The 18,379-nt window shown below is 40.1% G+C and overlaps 1 protein-coding gene across 1 annotated transcript in view; it reads right to left on the bottom strand.

Annotated features, from left to right (window-relative positions):
• abr (ABR activator of RhoGEF and GTPase) overlaps positions 1-13,508 on the bottom strand; it is a 125,356-nt gene extending 111,848 nt beyond the window's left edge. Inside the window, exon 1 of the mRNA XM_046039550.1 lies at positions 12,481-13,508. Coding sequence (XP_045895506.1) covers positions 12,481-13,267 — 787 coding nt within the window. The 5' untranslated portion in view covers positions 13,268-13,508. The remainder of the gene's footprint in view (positions 1-12,480) is intronic.
• Positions 13,509-18,379: the final 4,871 nt, after the last annotated feature.

Genomic DNA, 18,379 nt, shown 5'->3' with positions numbered 1-18,379 from the left:
TGAGAGCTAACCACACTGTGTTGCATTTCTCTCTGTTCATTTGCCCAGACCTTGCCATTAGAACCAAATTATAATTTGCACCAACAAACAAGTGTCTGGTCCTCCACGGAGTCCCTCAACACTGTGCAGTTTAAACACAATGAAAGGAAGACACTTTCCACAGGTGTGTTCTTCCTCATAATCATATGCCTATCCTGTTAACCCTATACCTGCAGGCTCAATGCAGCAAGTGTTTCCACATGGGATCCGACACGGTGACACTCAATACCCACAGTGGGAGCTCCTGTAACACTTCTTTCCTTCCTCTTACGCAGCCATTCACTTAGTCAGATAACCAACAAGCAAGCTTTCCCATCCTGACTGTGTTAGCACAGAACAAGTGATTAAAATATTATTATGCTGTGGCGTCATTAGAGTACCAAGTGGTTTCCATTTAACAATTTCTATAAATCTCTCAGTTCACCTTTTTATTTATTTGTCCGTTTCTATTTCCACCTCGTAATATGAGGAAGCGAAATATGTGAGTGCAGCAAAGGATGTCCACAAGATAATTACCACTGGGACAGAGAACTGAGAATGCCTTCATGTTCTTAGTGTGTTTAAGTGTTTTAAAGCTGCAATACTCGAGTGAAAACCAGAGCTTCATTAATTCCCCGCTGTGCAACTAACAACAAAAATAGCTTTTTTGAGAAGGACACAAAAGGGAAGGAGTGACAAAAGCTGGCAAGAAATTGTGTCCTGTAGCACTGATAAACAATAACCTTCTGATCAGGGCAAAAAAGAAAGTTATGTCATGAGAACATGTCCTGCTGTGAAAGTTAAAAGCCTGAGTTAAGTCTCCATAATAGAGGTGATGGTCTGACAGTCCATGAAAACATTTTTCCTCTGGCCTAAACATGGCCGCCATCTGACACTGTCACCATGAGAACTTCACACACCAGCAGGGAGAACACAAGGCCGACATTCAGGGACAGAACAAGACTGCGATCGCAACTTGTTTGCTGGACATGTAGTACACTCTAATGATACGTAGTTTTAGATTTTGGCAGGTTTTGGTTTGGGCTTTCTGCTATACTTTACTACACCTTGCTGTTAAAAGTAGTTCAGAGCACATTTACAAATAAGCATCAGACCAATCTGTGGTTTGCTTTTTGTTACACTAAGCCTTCTAAGCATTAGGAACTTGTGGTTATCAAATGTCAACATCGGTCTACTTATACCCATTAAATCATATGAAACAGCTGAAGAAGAAGCAATTGTTGTTCAGATCTTGTTCTCTGTCCTAACCAGTCTGAGTCAGCAGAAACCACTGAAGTATCACACTGGTCAGCTATTGCATTCAGCTTCCTTCTGCAACAACAAGTGATCAACCTACAGAGCTACATACTACCAATAGAAAATATGAGAGAAATTTAATTGTATATAAGGTAGGAAACTAGCTGTGCAGAAAATGTTTCTCAATAACACCTGAGAATCATTTCTATTTCCTCCTCCTCTAGAAAAAGTTATGACAAGTTAACTGTGGTACTGGTACAGATTATTCAGGTCATTACACAGCTCTCACTCCTGGTTAATGACCTGAAGTTAGATTTGAGACTCCTACTTTTAAAAACAGAAGCTTGATGCATTGAAGTGCAGTGTCTTCATTGGATTTGGTCTATCAAATCTGACCTTTATCTTGCTGGGTCGTAGAACCACATATGAAGTTGTGCTCATTAAAAAACAATATAAAAACAAAGACATAATTATTAAAAACATATAATTATCAAGTACCCAAAATGGCTTTCAGCTGTACATTATGGAGCCCCAAAGTGTTCAATATTAAATGAAAAATTAAATAATTATAGTCATTTATGTGTCGCTTTTATGAATGAAGAACTGAAACCATCAACAGGATGCATGATTAAATGCATTTTGACCCCCATCCAATCAAAATGGGAGTAGCTGCAAAATCATTTGGGAGTGGTGAACTGTTATGTGTGGCCATGCACACCCACTGACAGTGTGTAAGAGAAGAATGCAGGGCTCTGTGGGCCCATATGCACTGCAAACACAAACATACACAAACATACACAAACACCCACCACAAGGGGGGTCTCCATGGCAGCCACAGGAGTCAGCCAATCAGAAGTGGCTTGGTGTTTTTCAAATGTTCATAGAGGAAGTTTTTCTAAATGTCAGCTATAAAAAAAAATTAGATCTTCTGCATGCAAACGGCATCTACAAACCCCATTTCCAGAAAAGCTGGGATATTTACCAAAATGCAATCAAAACAAAAATCTGTGATTTATTAATTAATATGAACCTTTATTTAACTAACAAAGGTACAAAGAAAAGGTTTTCAATAGTTTTACTGACCAGGGTAATTGTATTTTTTAAGTATATTCAAAGTTAGAATTTCATGCCTGCAACACACTCAACAAAAGTTGGGACAGCGTTAAAATAAGATTGATGAATTGAAGAGTTTTATGGAGTTCTAAGGAAGCGTTGATTATCTAGCAGTATCTCAGTCATTGTCATGTTGTTTTAGTTATTAATGCAGTGTTATTAATTCTGTAGATGAAACCAATGTGAGATGCACATTTTGACCAAAAAGCACAGGGAGGCGTCACATCGGGCCCTGTGAACGGGCTGTGCACTAGTTCAAGTAGGACAGTCAGGAATGCAGAAAATAAATAATCGGTGCCAACCTGCCCTCCATTCAGGACTCATACATTTCCAGAGTCAGGAAACGGGCAGGAAATATCACTGCAGATCCTTCTCACCCTGGACACAACCTTTTTCCAACTTCTCCCCTCTGGTAGGTGTTACAGAGCACACAGTCACAGCAACAGTTTCTTCCCACAAGCCATCACTCCGACTCAGGAACAACTCATGTGTCATGAACAATTCCTGTGCAATAACCCAGTAACTCTGCCACTATTCAGCCACTTTACCGGTTACCACTTATCATTTATTTATTCATCATTCTCCAATTCAAAGCTGTTCATATTGTATATACTGTATACCAAATCCACCTACCTCATGTAGATAACACCGCACATAATACTTTTTTATTCCAGCATTCTTTGCACTCATCACTCTGTGTACATGTATGCTTGTATGTGTATATGTGCACCTGTATATCACATCCACCTCCGGCATGTACATAATAATAACAATAATGGTAGTCAGTTCAAAGGAAACATTCTCAAAGCAACACTGTAGAGAATTTAGGTCTTTCAAAATCAACAGTGCACAGGGCTGCTCCATATGGCCAAAGATGTTATCACTATAAAAAGTTTCATAACTTTCCATATCTATAATTATCACTATTTCATAAGTATCAAATCGTTATTTCTTTCGAGTTTAAAGGCTGTTTTTTGCGATGAAGTGAAAGCTGATGAAACCTGATGATTAATTGTCGATTAACACACACTACAAACAATGTATCACTTAACAAATCTGAGGTAGAACATTCAAAACAATTATTATATATAAAAAATAAAAAAAAGAATGCTAGCAATCTGACAGGTGGAGTGATATGCAGCCAGAGTTGAATTTTCTTGAACTTGTTTTTCACACAACGCACAGCACATCAGGCAGAGAGAGGGCCTTTCCGAAACTAGACCCTCGCCCCTTCCACTCTGTCACAGAGTGTACTATGGTCAGAGTCACCCTCACAGCCAAATCGAGTTCCCTTAGTTAAGGTGTAGGGTATAAATACAGCGGCACAACTTTCAGATGAACTTTCCTCTCCCTAGTGGAAATAGTGCAGCGCTAACGTCAGATCATTCATTGCTATCATTCGTGTGTGTCAAACAAACAACAGTAGTATTAAGATTCAGGATTGATGTTGAGGAAAAAGTGTGGGTTTTGCAATAACGAAACTGAAACATTTCTTTTATTTTTATTGAATATGTAGCAACTTATTTTGGTCAGACTTAGAATATTTATTTGAGATGGTGATTTTTTTATAAGATTGATATTGATTGTAAAAGACTAGGCTATATATTCTGAGCCTCTTTATCTTAAATGGAAAATAATACATTCACAAATGAAAATAATCTAAAAAGAAACCACAAATACAACATTTCAAAATAGAAATCAAGTATTATATTGAATCACTATATGGTCTACAGAATAGTATAGCAACTCAACTGTTGGCCTCTCTCCCTCGCTCTGTTCCACTCTCTACCCCCTAAAAGCTCACAGAAACTGCCTGAGCTCTCCGGAACAAAAAACGTCTACTTCAGAGTTTATCATCGACTCATAATGCAAAAGCCGTCATGGTCTCCTTTATATCCTAAATATTTATAATTGGCTATAGCCTTTTTTGTTGCATTTTTATATTCTACAGTTGAAGTAAATTTATATTTGTTATGCTCAAGACTGTTCTCAATAACCAAGCATAGGCTGCCATGGTTTAACTTGTGTCTCGAAAAGAGAGGGAGTAATCACTTTCATCTAGGACACAAGAGTGGTTTGTTCAGTTAGCAGTGCTGTAGTAGAGCTGTATGAATCAGTTAACTGACAGGAAAACCACCACTCTCAGCCACCCCTTTAACTTGCAGCTGCTCCTCTCAACTCGATTTGAACCAAGAGAATTTCACATTAAGAATGAGTTTGTTTCCTGTCCGTCTAAAATCCTAGCCCCAAGCCATAATCTTGGGAAAGGAAACACAGTGAGATAGCAGCTTGGGTTTATTTGTCTAGTCTTTGTTTATAAGACATCTCCTCTTAATGTGAAAACCTCTCCAGCATAGCTATGTCCCTAATCAAACCCCTGGGAGGTGCCACACCTTTGTTGATTCTAGGAACGGACACACAGATGGCAGTGTGCCAATGTCTCTTAAACAGTAAGCTGTTGGAAAATCAGTAACATTCATCACTATCTTTGTGGAAACAATATCTTTTTTAAACTAATATTTAAATGAAACCAAATGCTCACAATATGTTACTTTGTAATCGGTCACATTATGTAATGAATCCATATGATATATATTAGCCATCATGCATCTGGTCTGGCACCTGGACCGCATTCATTACTCATCATCATCACCACCACCACCACAGTTCAGCAGTTGGCTGCTGACGTCAGCACACTACAGGAGGACACTGCATCACAGGATTCAATGTGAGGTGACCGAAACAACTCTGAGTATTATTTGAACCTGGAATTGCACTGAGGGAAATCCTGCTATGATGAAAAAGCCCCTCAGACGTTACCACACTTCTGTTAAAATCACCGGGTCCAGTGGAGGTTATGACTGCAGATTGAAAAAAAAAAACCAGAGGATGCAGGTATATATGTAACATGTAACAAACTCTGAAAAACTGACCTTGATTTTTGTTTGTGTACATTGACCTACGTACATACTGTGCTAGATGTACATGTAGATGAGAGATTTCTTATTTGCACAGCAAGTTCTGCCTTTGCATTTCACACCTCAGATATAAAACCAAGGTCAAGGCGCACACACAAATACTCTGTGTATATACTTTTGCTTCCACCGTTTAAACAAACGATGCTGCAAAACCCACACCTCCTCTTCTATCAGAGACATCCTGTCTGCCTGCCTGCACAGCCACGACGACATGTTCATCACCAAGGTAACACAGGGACAAGTCAGACCATAAATAGTATTCTAGTTTTAAGGATTTAAAGCCATGGATTCTTTGACTGCCTTCGCTGCAAGGAGATTTTAGAAAGAATGTGAAAAAATGCCCCATTGTTCCCATCACTGCTCCATAGAAGGTCATAGGGGCAGACATATAATATTCAAACACCATTTTTAAGTTACTTGAACATAAAATTGATTATACTTCCCTTAAGTAGAACATGCAGTAAAATCACTATTTGGCTTAAGTATCAGTGTAAAATCAAAGCATTCCGAAGGGGCAATAAATCAAAAGTAAAACTGAAGCAGAATGTGCAGTCTGTGAAATGTTAAAACGTAGTGAAAATAGCCCATTACAAACTCTCAGTGCCTTGGGTAGCAAAGCAGTTGCCTTTCAATGGAGTCAACAATGAATTGCCAAATAAATAATTCAAATTAAATAATCAGTTATAGTCATATTATGCTCTGTTATTGTGTGATATATCTTTTTGTGCATGTAATAGGTATGCAAAGTGAAAACAGAAAGAAAACACTGCTGTGAACTGCTTGGAAACAGTTCGATTGTAGTCCAGCCTTTTCTTCCGTGACCCATCTCCATCACTATGCAACATGCGTCATAACGCCGAAAGACATTTGACTCCCGCTACAGCACGTTATGGCTGCGCCACGGTTTTGATGCGTTCATTGCTCGGCATCAAAATTCGCTGGAAGCGTCTCGGACGCGCTTCAGCAGCAGAGCATGTATCCCGTCCCACGTTACTGACTTGTTCTTAATTTGTCCTTTTTGTGCTTCTACTACCTTCTTCAGGCTGCATTTGCCACAAGGAGCATTTCAGAACTTCCTCCTCTGAAACTCTTGCTCCAGTCAAGGTTGCTAAGCTGGTTCGAGAACATGTACAGCTGAACCTCAGCAGTGTTTACCAGCTTGTGAGGACCCGCCCTGCTCTGCTTCTGAACGGCTAGTAGTCCTTAACTAGGTATTGCACATGTGCAACTCTCCACAAAGATCTTGTAGAAGTGAGATGCTTCAACAGAGTTCAACACACAGGGTGAAAAGAGGTGCCCCCCACCAGAAGCCAAAAACAGTTAATGCCTCCCCCACCACACAAAAACGGACTGAATTCTTAACAATCAATAACAACATTGGTGGAGTAGGATATAAAACAGTTGATTTAAACAAAAATGATTCAGGCCAGCATGAATCATCAATCCTACATCAGTTATGTTCATTCAACTTTTTTCCCCTTTCCACGCCCGCTTTGCAGTGGCTCTCTGCCCCCTCAGGGCCCCCAGTTACAGAACCACTGCCTTAACCCAAAGATATTTAATTTACAATTATATAAAATAGAAAAAATAAAAACAAATATTAACATTTCAACTAATAAATTAATTTTATAATAGATTAGTATCCTCTGACAAATATTTAAAAACGTTTAAAGCCCTTTGTTTCCCTTTATGTTTATGCCCTACCAGCAAACAAGAAGCTGGCATACAGGAGCAGCCATACGTCGGAGCCTGAGCTCTACAGCAGTGTTGCCTCAAATAACTCAGATGAGCCAGTGTTTGGAGGACATCTATTCTGATTTGTGGGGATTTTTTGCCTAAATTCTTTTTAAAAAATGGGTATACACTGAAGCCCACCAGCCTGAACACTTTTATTCACAGGTTTATGAGAAAAGCAGAAGCAAATCGCATCATAGTCTGAGTTGCCATTCACACTGGTGTTAAAATGGAAACAAAATGACAGGCTCATAGTTCCCTCCTGTGCATGCAATTCAGGACGGGCCTGGACAAGCCCCGCTTATCAGAGGGAAGAAAGAGCCAACCCAGGGGAAAGCATATTCAACAATCACTCTCTAGCAGAGTGACAAAAACAGGTTTGTTCTCATTATCAAGACCAACCATGCAACAGCTTCATTAAATAATCAGCATGTTCTTTTTTTTTTTTTTAACAATACACAAAGGCATGAAAAGTGAGCCTATTCATAGAATGACAAGGCATGAACAGCCAGGCCTGCCTGGTGATACTGTTATTCATTACACCAGTAGTTCATTGCAGTTCAAACCTGTCCAATTCTGGGGGGAAATGATTTGGAAATACTTCCTATGAGTGGATTTGATCTCTAGCTCACCTTGTAAACACCAACAATCTGTGCTTCCACACATTGGGTCTAATAGGCCTACACTGCAGTGCTAACATAAAACATGTTTCCTAATTGTATGTTTTGACAGGACCTTCTCTTCAAAGACTTTAATTCCAAAATGATACGTCCAAAGTCCAGAACCGAAATACTTGTTACCACAGAATATCTCTTATTAGCATTAGGATTTAGGTGATGACTCATCTTCACATGTGTGAATGTTTTTATTCCCACATGTCTAATGTCTTTTTTTTATTAACTTAAAACTTAAATTATAGCCTTATCCCAATTAGACACCTGGTATGGAATTTAGAAGTTCTTTGGACGTATAAAACATCTTAAAGCCAACTGTGTTGCCCGCTTGAGCTAGTTCTAAGTAGCTTAGATCACACATACAAATATAAGATTTGGTCAATATGGACATGCTACTCATAATTAGATCAGTTAGATTCTCCACAATTCAATCGTTCAGTTATTTTTACGGAAACAGTTCACATTTACCAGTATATAAGAGATGAAAAAAGTCATATTTTTCAAACAAATAATCTTCATACTGGTTGAAATAAACAAATTTGATTGTAGTCTATTTCCCATTTTTGCTAAGCAAGAGTTTTGTGGGAATGAATTAAAAGTCCTGTGATCTGTCCCAAATAAAGGCAGGGTGAGTTCAGGGACTGAAGCAAATACACGCCCGGCTATTAATTGAAGTTTTACAGTACGCAGAATTTCATGTTAAATACTTTACAACCTTCAGAACTGCTACACATTTAAATGTAGGTGAACTGCAGTTTGTGCACAAAGAGAGTTCTTTCCTCGCCTGGCTGTTTTATGAACAACCAGACGCTTGACAGAGATGTGTGTTATAGGTAAGAGGAACAGGAAACAGCCCTCTCAGCTGGGTCATCCGGTTGGCAGATTAACTTCTAAACAAACAGTTCTTAATGAATTGACCCAATGAACTTAAAATAACCCGTCACATTTACATTGCCAGCTGAAACTTTTACCAGTTAAACAGTGAGTCATCTCGCTTTACTGTGAGCAGAAATAAGAACATGATTCTTGAAGCAGATCAAGGTTGCTGTGGGCTAAAAATAGACAAGGCATTACACTTAACTCCCTCATTCTACATTTATCTTGCTTGCACGGGGTTAAAAAAACCCCTGATATTTTTTCCATAAAAAATCTTTAAATAGTTAGGATAGCTGAAACTGGAGCCTGTCCACCTCTGTAAGAGCTGTCTGCTGCATGTTGCTATGACTCGACTGAATTAATGCAAAACAAACACCAGTGAAAACTCTTTTCAATTTTCAGACTTGCTCTGTGAGATTTTTTTAAATCATCAAAATCATCAGAAGACAATGAAGCTTGGGTGACCAGTCTTGAAAGGAGCGTGGATTACTCCAGGTTTAGACCAACACTGTGCTGTGAATCAGAGGTGAATCAGGAACCGCATAGAAAGGCCAGACCGATGGCCTCAGACACACATGACCTGATGGATGACCTCTTGCACAAAAGCATCAGTATGAGCAAGACCAGCATGAGAGGACTGCATCCCAGGTAAAAACACAACTACCGTTTACTTCAATTAAAAAAACTTGCTCTCACAGCCAAGTGGGAGAGGCCCCCTGAAAATATTGTCCATTGTTTTTAGCCACAATCAAGTCTTTCCACTGTTTAGCCCAGCATTCGGAGCACAGCATCAATATCCTGTTGGGCTACAAAGATGGAATAGATTAAGAGACTTCCAGTAAGTGCTGACTGACCCACAGGTTAATGGGAAAATACATCCCCAACCCACTACAATGGGAGAGAAACAGTGTGTCATGGTTAGAAAACAATGCAGGTGTTTTCTTTGTCTTGATTCTTTCAATTTTGAATGTGCAATATGAGACCAGCACTTGAGACATCAGGCAAGCTCACATTGAGTCATGTCCAACAACGTTCTGATACAGCCTTTTCCCACAAACTCGCGTCTCCTTGAAAAGTACAACATTTCAACAAAGCTGTGTCTTAACATGACAGCCCTCAAATAGGACACCTTTAACTAAAAAGAAAAGAAAGAAAAGGCTTGTGTCTGTATTCATTGCACTGGTGCCTATATTTTATTTAGATAAAGCACAGGACCTGAAGCTCTGATCCTGCTACTACTTCTAGATTTGGGGATTTTCACTTCACATACTAAAGTCATTTCCTAAAATCCTTTAATATAATTCAGACCACTTAATATCTAGCAAATCACTTAAGTTATCATAAAATGCCATCAACAGACCACAAAGACTGAAACAGCACTTAGCACTAAGCCACCAATAATCCTCATATATTAATGGCAGAACAGATTGTGGCACAAGGATATGTCACAAAATCTTTTTGTCCACTCAAAAGCCTTCCTTATTCAGTTCTCATGTCCAATTTAGTCATTGTCTCTTGACTCGTGACAGACCATCTCAATGTTGCCAAACTTTCTTGAGGAAGTCTCAAAGTAATGTGACAGCATTTGTGTGAATCCTGCTTCCTGGATTAGCCTTTATATTATTCCTTTGACTCATAGATCCCTTCTTCTCCGAGGCTGTAAAGTACAAAGTTCTTGTGCGCACCAGAGTACCACCCTTGTCTTAAAACTATGACTAACAAAATCATTGGTTTTTCAATCTTGTTCCATATCGACATGGTATCCCTGATCACACCTTAAGAAAATAGTTGGACATTTTAAAATATATGCCTTTTTGCTATCTTGCTGAGAGTTAGATGAGAGGATTTATACCAGGCGACAGCGTGCTAAGCTTAGCACAAAGCCTGGAAACAGGTAAGAAACAGCTAGAAAGGCTCCGTCCTAAGATAACAAAATCCACCTGACAGCACCTTTATCTCACTAATCAACATGTAATAATTTGTTTGTTTAATTTGTGCAAAAACTGCAGTGTAAAACAACACATGCAGTGTTACTGCGGGTAATGTGCTGGAATATTTCTTGGCCAACTTCCTGAAGTCTCACCGGTGTTACCATTGTGCAGGAAGGAAATAGTACCCTATGAAAACCACACATTTAACAAACAAATTAGTGAGCTTTAGACTTGCGGGTAGACAAATTCTGTTACCGTTATTCAGAGCCAGGCTAGCTGTTTCCCCCTTCTTTCAGTCATTGTGTTAAGCTAAGCTAACTGACTGACTGATGGCACTAGCTTCATATTTACTGTACAGACATGAGAGCAGTATCAATCATCTCATCTAACATTCGATAAGAAAGTGAATAAGCACATTTCCCAAACTGTTCCTTCAAGCCACCTTTCAGCCTAAAGCTTGTCGGTGACCTTTACAAATAAAGTTGCATTCATTCAGTAAAACACTGAATTAACATCACTTACATTTAACCTGTGTCAGATTATCAGATTTGTGAAATTCTAAATGTAATTTGTTGGCTCTCATGTTGCTCTTCAATGATGCAGGAAATCTTACACAGAAAACAAACACACTGAATGCTACTCTGAAAACGCAGCAGTAAGAACATTGTTTTACATTATTGAATCATCTCCAGAATATCTCTTATTAATCAATATGGTGAATGGTCTACACGATGATTTATCCATTTGCTTGTGCACGCCATATTCTTCCATGATACTTTCACAGTCATACTGTGTGTGTAGTACTGAAACTACAGCTGAGGACATGAAAAATGACATCAAGCAGCACCTGCTTGACATCTTATCAAGAAGCTAAGAGACTTTGAAAGTGATTATAGTGAATACAAATGCAATCCCCACCACAACAGGAAATTAGCTCATGTTTTTGCGGTTTGCAAACAAAATGGATCAAACTAGTATAAAAAGGTCAAAATACTGGATTTGTCTGTGACTATAGGTCAACACTGCTTCAGTTGGCCCCACCCCAAGTCAAACTGCAGCTCCTTTGGGGCTGATCTGACAGAACTACACATTTTTGGGCCTTAGCTACTAATGAAAATCCGTTCCCAAAGGTCAGACTCCTAGACAGTCTACTTAATGTAGACTACACAAGGAACATAGTACAGGAGAAGAGGTTACACAGGAAACAACTTCTTTATCTGTTCTTCAGTTGATTATTTTTCCTGTTTTGCCCCTACCTGAATGTTGGAGCAGACTTTGTGCGGTAATAGCTCCTTTAAGTCAGGTCTGATATCTGCAACACCACTTAAAAGCATTTAGTTGACATTAATATCTGGTCCACAGCCAAACATAGCAGACTCTCTTTTGTTTCATAGTCAGGGCAGGAGGAAACAAGAGCGAGAAATAAACAAACCACATAACACTGTAGATCAATTGTAAGCCACTGTGTTAAAGCATTGACCAGCTGTGTGCACACTGAGGCCATCAAAGTCAAATGCAGAGCTTGCATTAATTGATAGGACACATTATCAATAAAACATGCTAAATGTTTACTGCTGTCTGTAGAGCTGGTTTAGCTCCCTTGTGTCTTTCCCTTTGTTACAGTCAAGATGTCAACAGTTTCCTAATGTCATTCCCCTTGCCACACTTAAAAAAAAATGTTAGCTCTACTTTACACAGAGCCTCACCAAGGGCCTTTCTGACTTTTCCACTGTCTAAAATCTAGACCTCAGGCCCCGGTCATTGATTGTACAGTCCTGTTGGGTTCTGCCAAGTCATCCTATTTTATTTGTTGAAGCAGCAGCCAATATTGTGACTTTATATTCACATTTCTCATTGTATTACCAGCGATACCGGCAGGGGTGGCGTTGACATTATTACCTGCAGAAGAGGAGTCGTCGTGGTCGGAGCTCAGGTACCCATCACTTCTCCTGTCAGGGGTGCTGCACCCAGAGCCGCGGGAGGGTCTGCGCCGAATCTGAGGGAAGGACGGGGACAGTCTGCCGTCGTCGCCGGAGTCAAAGTCCCTGCTGTGGCGGAAAGGCCGCCGAGTGTCCCTGCCGACGGTCTTTGGTGTCAACAGGTTATTCCTGACGAAATTTTCATTCAGCTCCGCGTCCTCGTATTCTTTGTCGCTCGCCACCTCGTTATCATTCGGCTGAGAGACGCAAGGTGGGGCCGTGTCCCCTCTCAGAAACATGGGTTTCTTCGGGGGGACAGGGATGGGGACGGGCTTACCGGTCCTGCCGCTGAACCTGCTCCGTTCCCGGCCGAAGGAGCTCGTGACACTTGCAATGTTACCTGCCGCGTGGGGCTTCACGCCTCCGGTGTCACACACCCTGGTCCTCTGTCCGTCGCTCTCATCATCCCGCCGCTGCGGTCTGCTCATATTCCCCGTCTTAGAAAGGGCAAATGTGTCGGCGTTAAAGTTTTCATCTTTGCCTCCAAACCTTTCCGGGTCGTTTCTCTTCTGTCGCGCCATGGTGGTCTGCAGGTAGATCACCTTGAATTTCTCCTCCGCCAGAGCCTTCTGGAGCCTCTTCAGGTTGCTCTTGGATATCTCCAGCTCCGACTCGATGTCCTCTACAGAGTTCAAGTCCATCTGAGGTACCTCTCCGTCGGGAAATTCATTCCTCCAGTGTTTTGCAAATTCCTCCTGTTCCCACATATCGATATTCAAAGCGGGCTGTCCGCCAACTGCAGCCTCGTAATGTCAGAGAGAAATGTTAACGCCAAGTGTCCTCTGTCGATATAACGTTACACACCGTCCTCTCCTCCTCTAGTTGAAGAGCAAAGTTTGTCGATATTATCTCGACCACTTTCTGACCATCTTCAGCCTCCCGCACATTCAAACAGTAAGCGTACGTGTGCACTGTGAGTGTGCGTGAGATACGGATAACAAGTTTGACTACGCTGAAAAGTTTCGAGACTTCCTGTATTGAGGCGTGCTGCCTTCAAGTGCTGCTCGGACAAGTGTGGTGGTGTTTATGACAGTCAAATCAAATTGACATTAAGTATAATTCAAAGAAGAGTAATATTATGATTGTTAGGAGTAGTAGAGAGGACAGGAAACTGAAATTCCCTGACTTCTCTCTGTCTGGTACTGTCCTTAGAGTCTGTGATGAGGCTAAATATTTGGGACATTATCTAACTGACGACCTGCCTGATGATAGGGACATTTACAGACAGTGTCGTATGATGTATGCACAGGCTAGTATGTTGATTCGCAAATTTAGAATGTGCTCAGTATCTGTTAAGACTACCCTTTTTAGAGCATATTGTACCCCTATGTGTACTGCCCATTTGTGGAGGTGATACAGAAAGAGAAGTATGCAGAAGCTCAATGTAGCATATAATGATGGTTTGAGGCTGCTGCTTAAGGTGCCACGATGGAGCATTGCAAGCCAAATGTTCGTCAGTGTTGGTGTGCCCACCTGCTCTGCGCAATCTCATGTACAGATGTATGTGTAGATTATCAGACTCTGCAGACAGTATCATTTCAGCACTGACCAACCCAGCACTAAGTTCAGTTAGGTTCTTTTCCAGAATGTGGAATCATTGGCGTTTTAGCCTATATGTAAATAGGCCTAGGTAATATTGTGGACTATGTGTTTTTAATATTGTGGATTGTACGTTTTTTTCCTATGTCTTATTGTATTTCTTTTGGACGGGGTGTGTGTCGTTAATAATAAAAGCTTGAAATCAATACAGCACACCTCAAAACCAGATGGTAAAACATTTAGGAAACACACCTTAATAAATAATTGTGAACGCAGAAACAATCATTTAGCTCAAATTCTTAAATTCTACAGAACAGATAAAAGTGTATGATAGTAATATTACAAGTGTTTTATCACCAATTATTCATACTACTTATACTCCAGATAAAATATCAAATATGACTTAAGTACCACAAAATATATAGTCACGCTCAATGTACAAAGAATATTGATAGCACAGGAATGCAACAGGTACTAGTGAAGTGGAGGTTTTACCCTTGGGGTTAAATGTCCATACCATATGGTAAAAGTAAAAGGTGGGTTACTGTAACAAATAGAAGAGAAAGGCTCTACCAGCCTGTAGCCTAGTCATGAAATTGAATTCATCACAAGCCTGACATGATACAACAGGAAATGTATGGACTTTGTGTTTAATACATTCAGCTTGTGGAAGGCAAAAGTATGTCTAAACTGAAGTCAAACTTCTCAGATTTTCCTGATGTGACTGTATCATTAAAATAAAAGTGATACGATGCCTCTGAGGTCAGTGCTGTGTCCATTCCAGAGATAATGACATGACTTCTTAATTAATGTATGTAGGGTTTCCCCTGAGAAACTGATGAAGCGATAGCACCCAATTTTAAATGTCAATTTAAAATAACATGGAATAGGTCCTACATAGCACTGTGTCACTATGACCTTCTCACTCTTGCGCAATTACATGTTGCTACTTGTAACTTTGATCACGAAGGTGACACTACTTTATAGAGGCTACAATATAAGATAGAATTGTGTATTTATAGTAGTCCCATATATTTTAGATAATTAAGACAAAACTGACAGAAGGGTGGAACTGAGAGAAAAAGTGCAACAAATCCGTCTGCAACTTCAGTACCGCGGACAGCGCCGAACCCCCCCCAATTTCATTGAAAACACTACAGTTTTTTCGCTGGTTGGCAGAAAAAAAGTAGGGAATATGGAGTAAGTGTACTGGACGTGGATGGACCTAATTAATTGCTTATTAGCATTGGAATTAGGGAGGAATGTTGTTTGGGTTAATTGTACTGGACTCCATTGGGTTTCCTTTTTTTTCCGTGAACAGGAAATATTTTGTTCCTCAATCGCAAATAATGGAAATGAAACCCCAGGCCATCCTTTACTTTGTAATCCGGAAGTATGTCTTTGTCGGCTGTAAAGTTGCCGACTATACAATAGGCTGAGTAGCCTGCATACGAAACTTCCTATGATCCAATGTTCATTGAGTTCTTTACCGGGGATAATTAATGTGAAAGTATATCTATAACATTTGTCCCATACTACTTGCAGTATCGAACTATGTGTTTTTACTGCACCTCAAGTATCAGAAAAGAAACCATTTCATGGTACAAATGTGGGAAAATGCTTGATTTTCACTCAAATAGGCCTATATGAGTTGACCAGGAATTATTTATTATATGTCTTTCTAGCAAACTAAAATCAAAGAAAAAGCAATTTCCATGCCATTTTTGTGGAATGTTTGTCAAAGTTTTTACTTTAAAGGGACAAATGTCCCTGTGAATATAATCAAATTTATCGTATTCCCATATACATGTGTTTGGTACAGCCCAGGGCCGTTAACAGCCCTGATACAGCCTAATTTGTGTTGACGCTTTATTTTGAAAACCGGACGTAGTCACATGTGTATCCACTTTCTTATATACAGTCTATGGTATCAATTTGATAAATCATAGGCTATTGCAGGCCTATCTGGTGTGCTCGCGTGGCATACAAATAAGATTTCTTTTCATAGGCTACTATAACACTTGTCTTCGGAAAGTGCGAAAACTGAAATGAGAATAAAGTAGCTACCGCCTGTCTGTCAGCTTGTTTTATTCAGCACTGTCGCCTCACAGCAAGAAGGTCGTGGGTTCAAACCCTGGTTGCCCCGGCCTTTCTGTGTGGAGTTTGCATGTTCTCCCCGTGTCCGCGTGGGTTCTCTCCGGGTGACATGCAGGCTAGGTTGATTGGTGTCTCCAAAATTGTCTTTAGGTGTAAATGTGAGTGTGAGTGGTTGTTTGTCTATGTGTGGCCCTGCGATGGACTGGCGACCTGTCCAGGGTGTACCCCGTCTTTTGCCCGATGTAAGCTGGGATTGGCTCCAGCCCCCCTTCGACCCAGTACGCAAGATAAGCGGTTGACGATGGATGGTCAGATCGCTCTGGGCCGGTTCAATGCATTTACCATAAAGGTCAGAATACATGCGCACAAGAGTTCACTTGATCGCAGTAATAAGACGACTCATTTACTGGAATTCATTGCTGCGGATGATAAATGATTGATGGCAGATTCCATGGTGGGTTATTACATACGTGACTGACCTGATGTTTCTTTTCAGAACCGCAACATATAGGCTATTTCTTAGCTCAAAAATGGAATAGTTTCATTCAAGTCATAACTCAGTAGTCTACAGTGGTTCTCAAAGTGGGGTCCGGGGACCCCAGGGGTCCTTGAGGGAGTTCTAGGGGGTCCCCAGCAAAAAGTGGAATAAGTAATTTTCGTAAGTCCATCACTAATTAACACAATCACAGATTGTATGACTACTTGGGTCACAGGTTTCATTCACTTAATAAAAGCTCTGAGACTAGTAAAAAGCGTTGGTCTGTGCATTTGTGCTTGTATTTGTTACAGGACAATAACAATAACTTCCATCCCCATTCTTTTTTTTTGTTTTTATTGATTCTATTTTATCACTGCAGAATAACCTTTGCTGTGGCACACCAGACAGACACGTTACATTTACTGCTTCACAGTTTTTTCATATTTGGGAAATGGAAAAATCATCTTCATCTCAGCGGAATGCAGCTGCGCCCAGGTAGAAACTTGGTAAGCAGCCAAGTAGGAGACTTCCAGTAACAGTTGTAATGCCATACAACAGAGGAAAAAGTTATTACTTTGGGTAGAGAATGATAGGGAAGGGCGGAGGCAGAGCTGGACGCTTGGTATTTGAGTGCTGGTTTGGATCCCTGCCCAGAACTGAAAAAATTATTATCCTAAAAGCTTTCAGTAGCCAGGAGGAATCATTGATCTGCACTCGTTGCAGGCCTGAGAGCCCTGATTGGGCTACTGTAATGAATAGATGAGAAAGGCTATGACCAGCCTATAGTCATGAAATTGAATTACTAATCACAAGCCTGACATGATATAGCAGGAAATATATGGACTTTTCTAGTTAGTCTGCAAGTATTCAATACAGTCAGCTTGTGGAAGGAAGAAATATGTCTCAACTGAAGTCATACTTTTCAAATTCTACTGATGTGATTGCTTCATATCAGTAAAACAGATGCCTCTTTGGTCCATGTTGTGTTCATTACAGAGATAATAACATGACTGGGTAAATGCAAAAACAGCACATACAGCATTCTTTACATCTCATGCTCTCCACTACTTTGATCCAAACACACGAGCTGCAGATTAATGACAGCTCCAGCAGGATATACTGTATGTTTCTGCTCTTTGTTGTGTCATCCAACCTCTCATACACCACAACTTAACACATTTTTAAATGTCTTGCCACACCTATCGACCTACTTCACTCCCATCCAATTCCAGATGTCCTGGTCACAGGAGACCTTTGATTTAGTTGTTAACTGGAATTCACTGCTGCGAATGAGAAGCAACCAATAGTGTGTGGCAAACAATAACAGGATGAAATTCATGCTGTAACTGCATAATTGACTGTACTCTAAAAAAGGACACATCACTGTAAACACATCTGCGTGTCTTCTACAAACACTGAATGTTATCCACAACATACCGTACATACCGTATACAGTACACAGACATCAGTAACAGCATACAGCAACAGTTTACAGTGATGTGTTATATTGCAGTGTCAGCATTGAGTTCTGTGCCAAAGACAGAGGTTTGTTAAAAAAAACACAATTTAGAATAAGATTTAAGAATATCCATTTAAACAAAATGAATAGAGATCAGCACTTCAAACTTCTTCTGAATACTACAAATCCCTCCAAAAGTTTCAATATCAACATTCTTCCAAATATATGGAACACAATAATTGTGCA

Source organism: Micropterus dolomieu, linkage group LG23, assembly GCF_021292245.1.
Source record: "Micropterus dolomieu isolate WLL.071019.BEF.003 ecotype Adirondacks linkage group LG23, ASM2129224v1, whole genome shotgun sequence".
NCBI classification, from domain to species: Eukaryota; Metazoa; Chordata; class Actinopteri; order Centrarchiformes; family Centrarchidae; genus Micropterus; species Micropterus dolomieu.
This window is presented reverse-complemented; position numbering and strand designations above follow the sequence as displayed.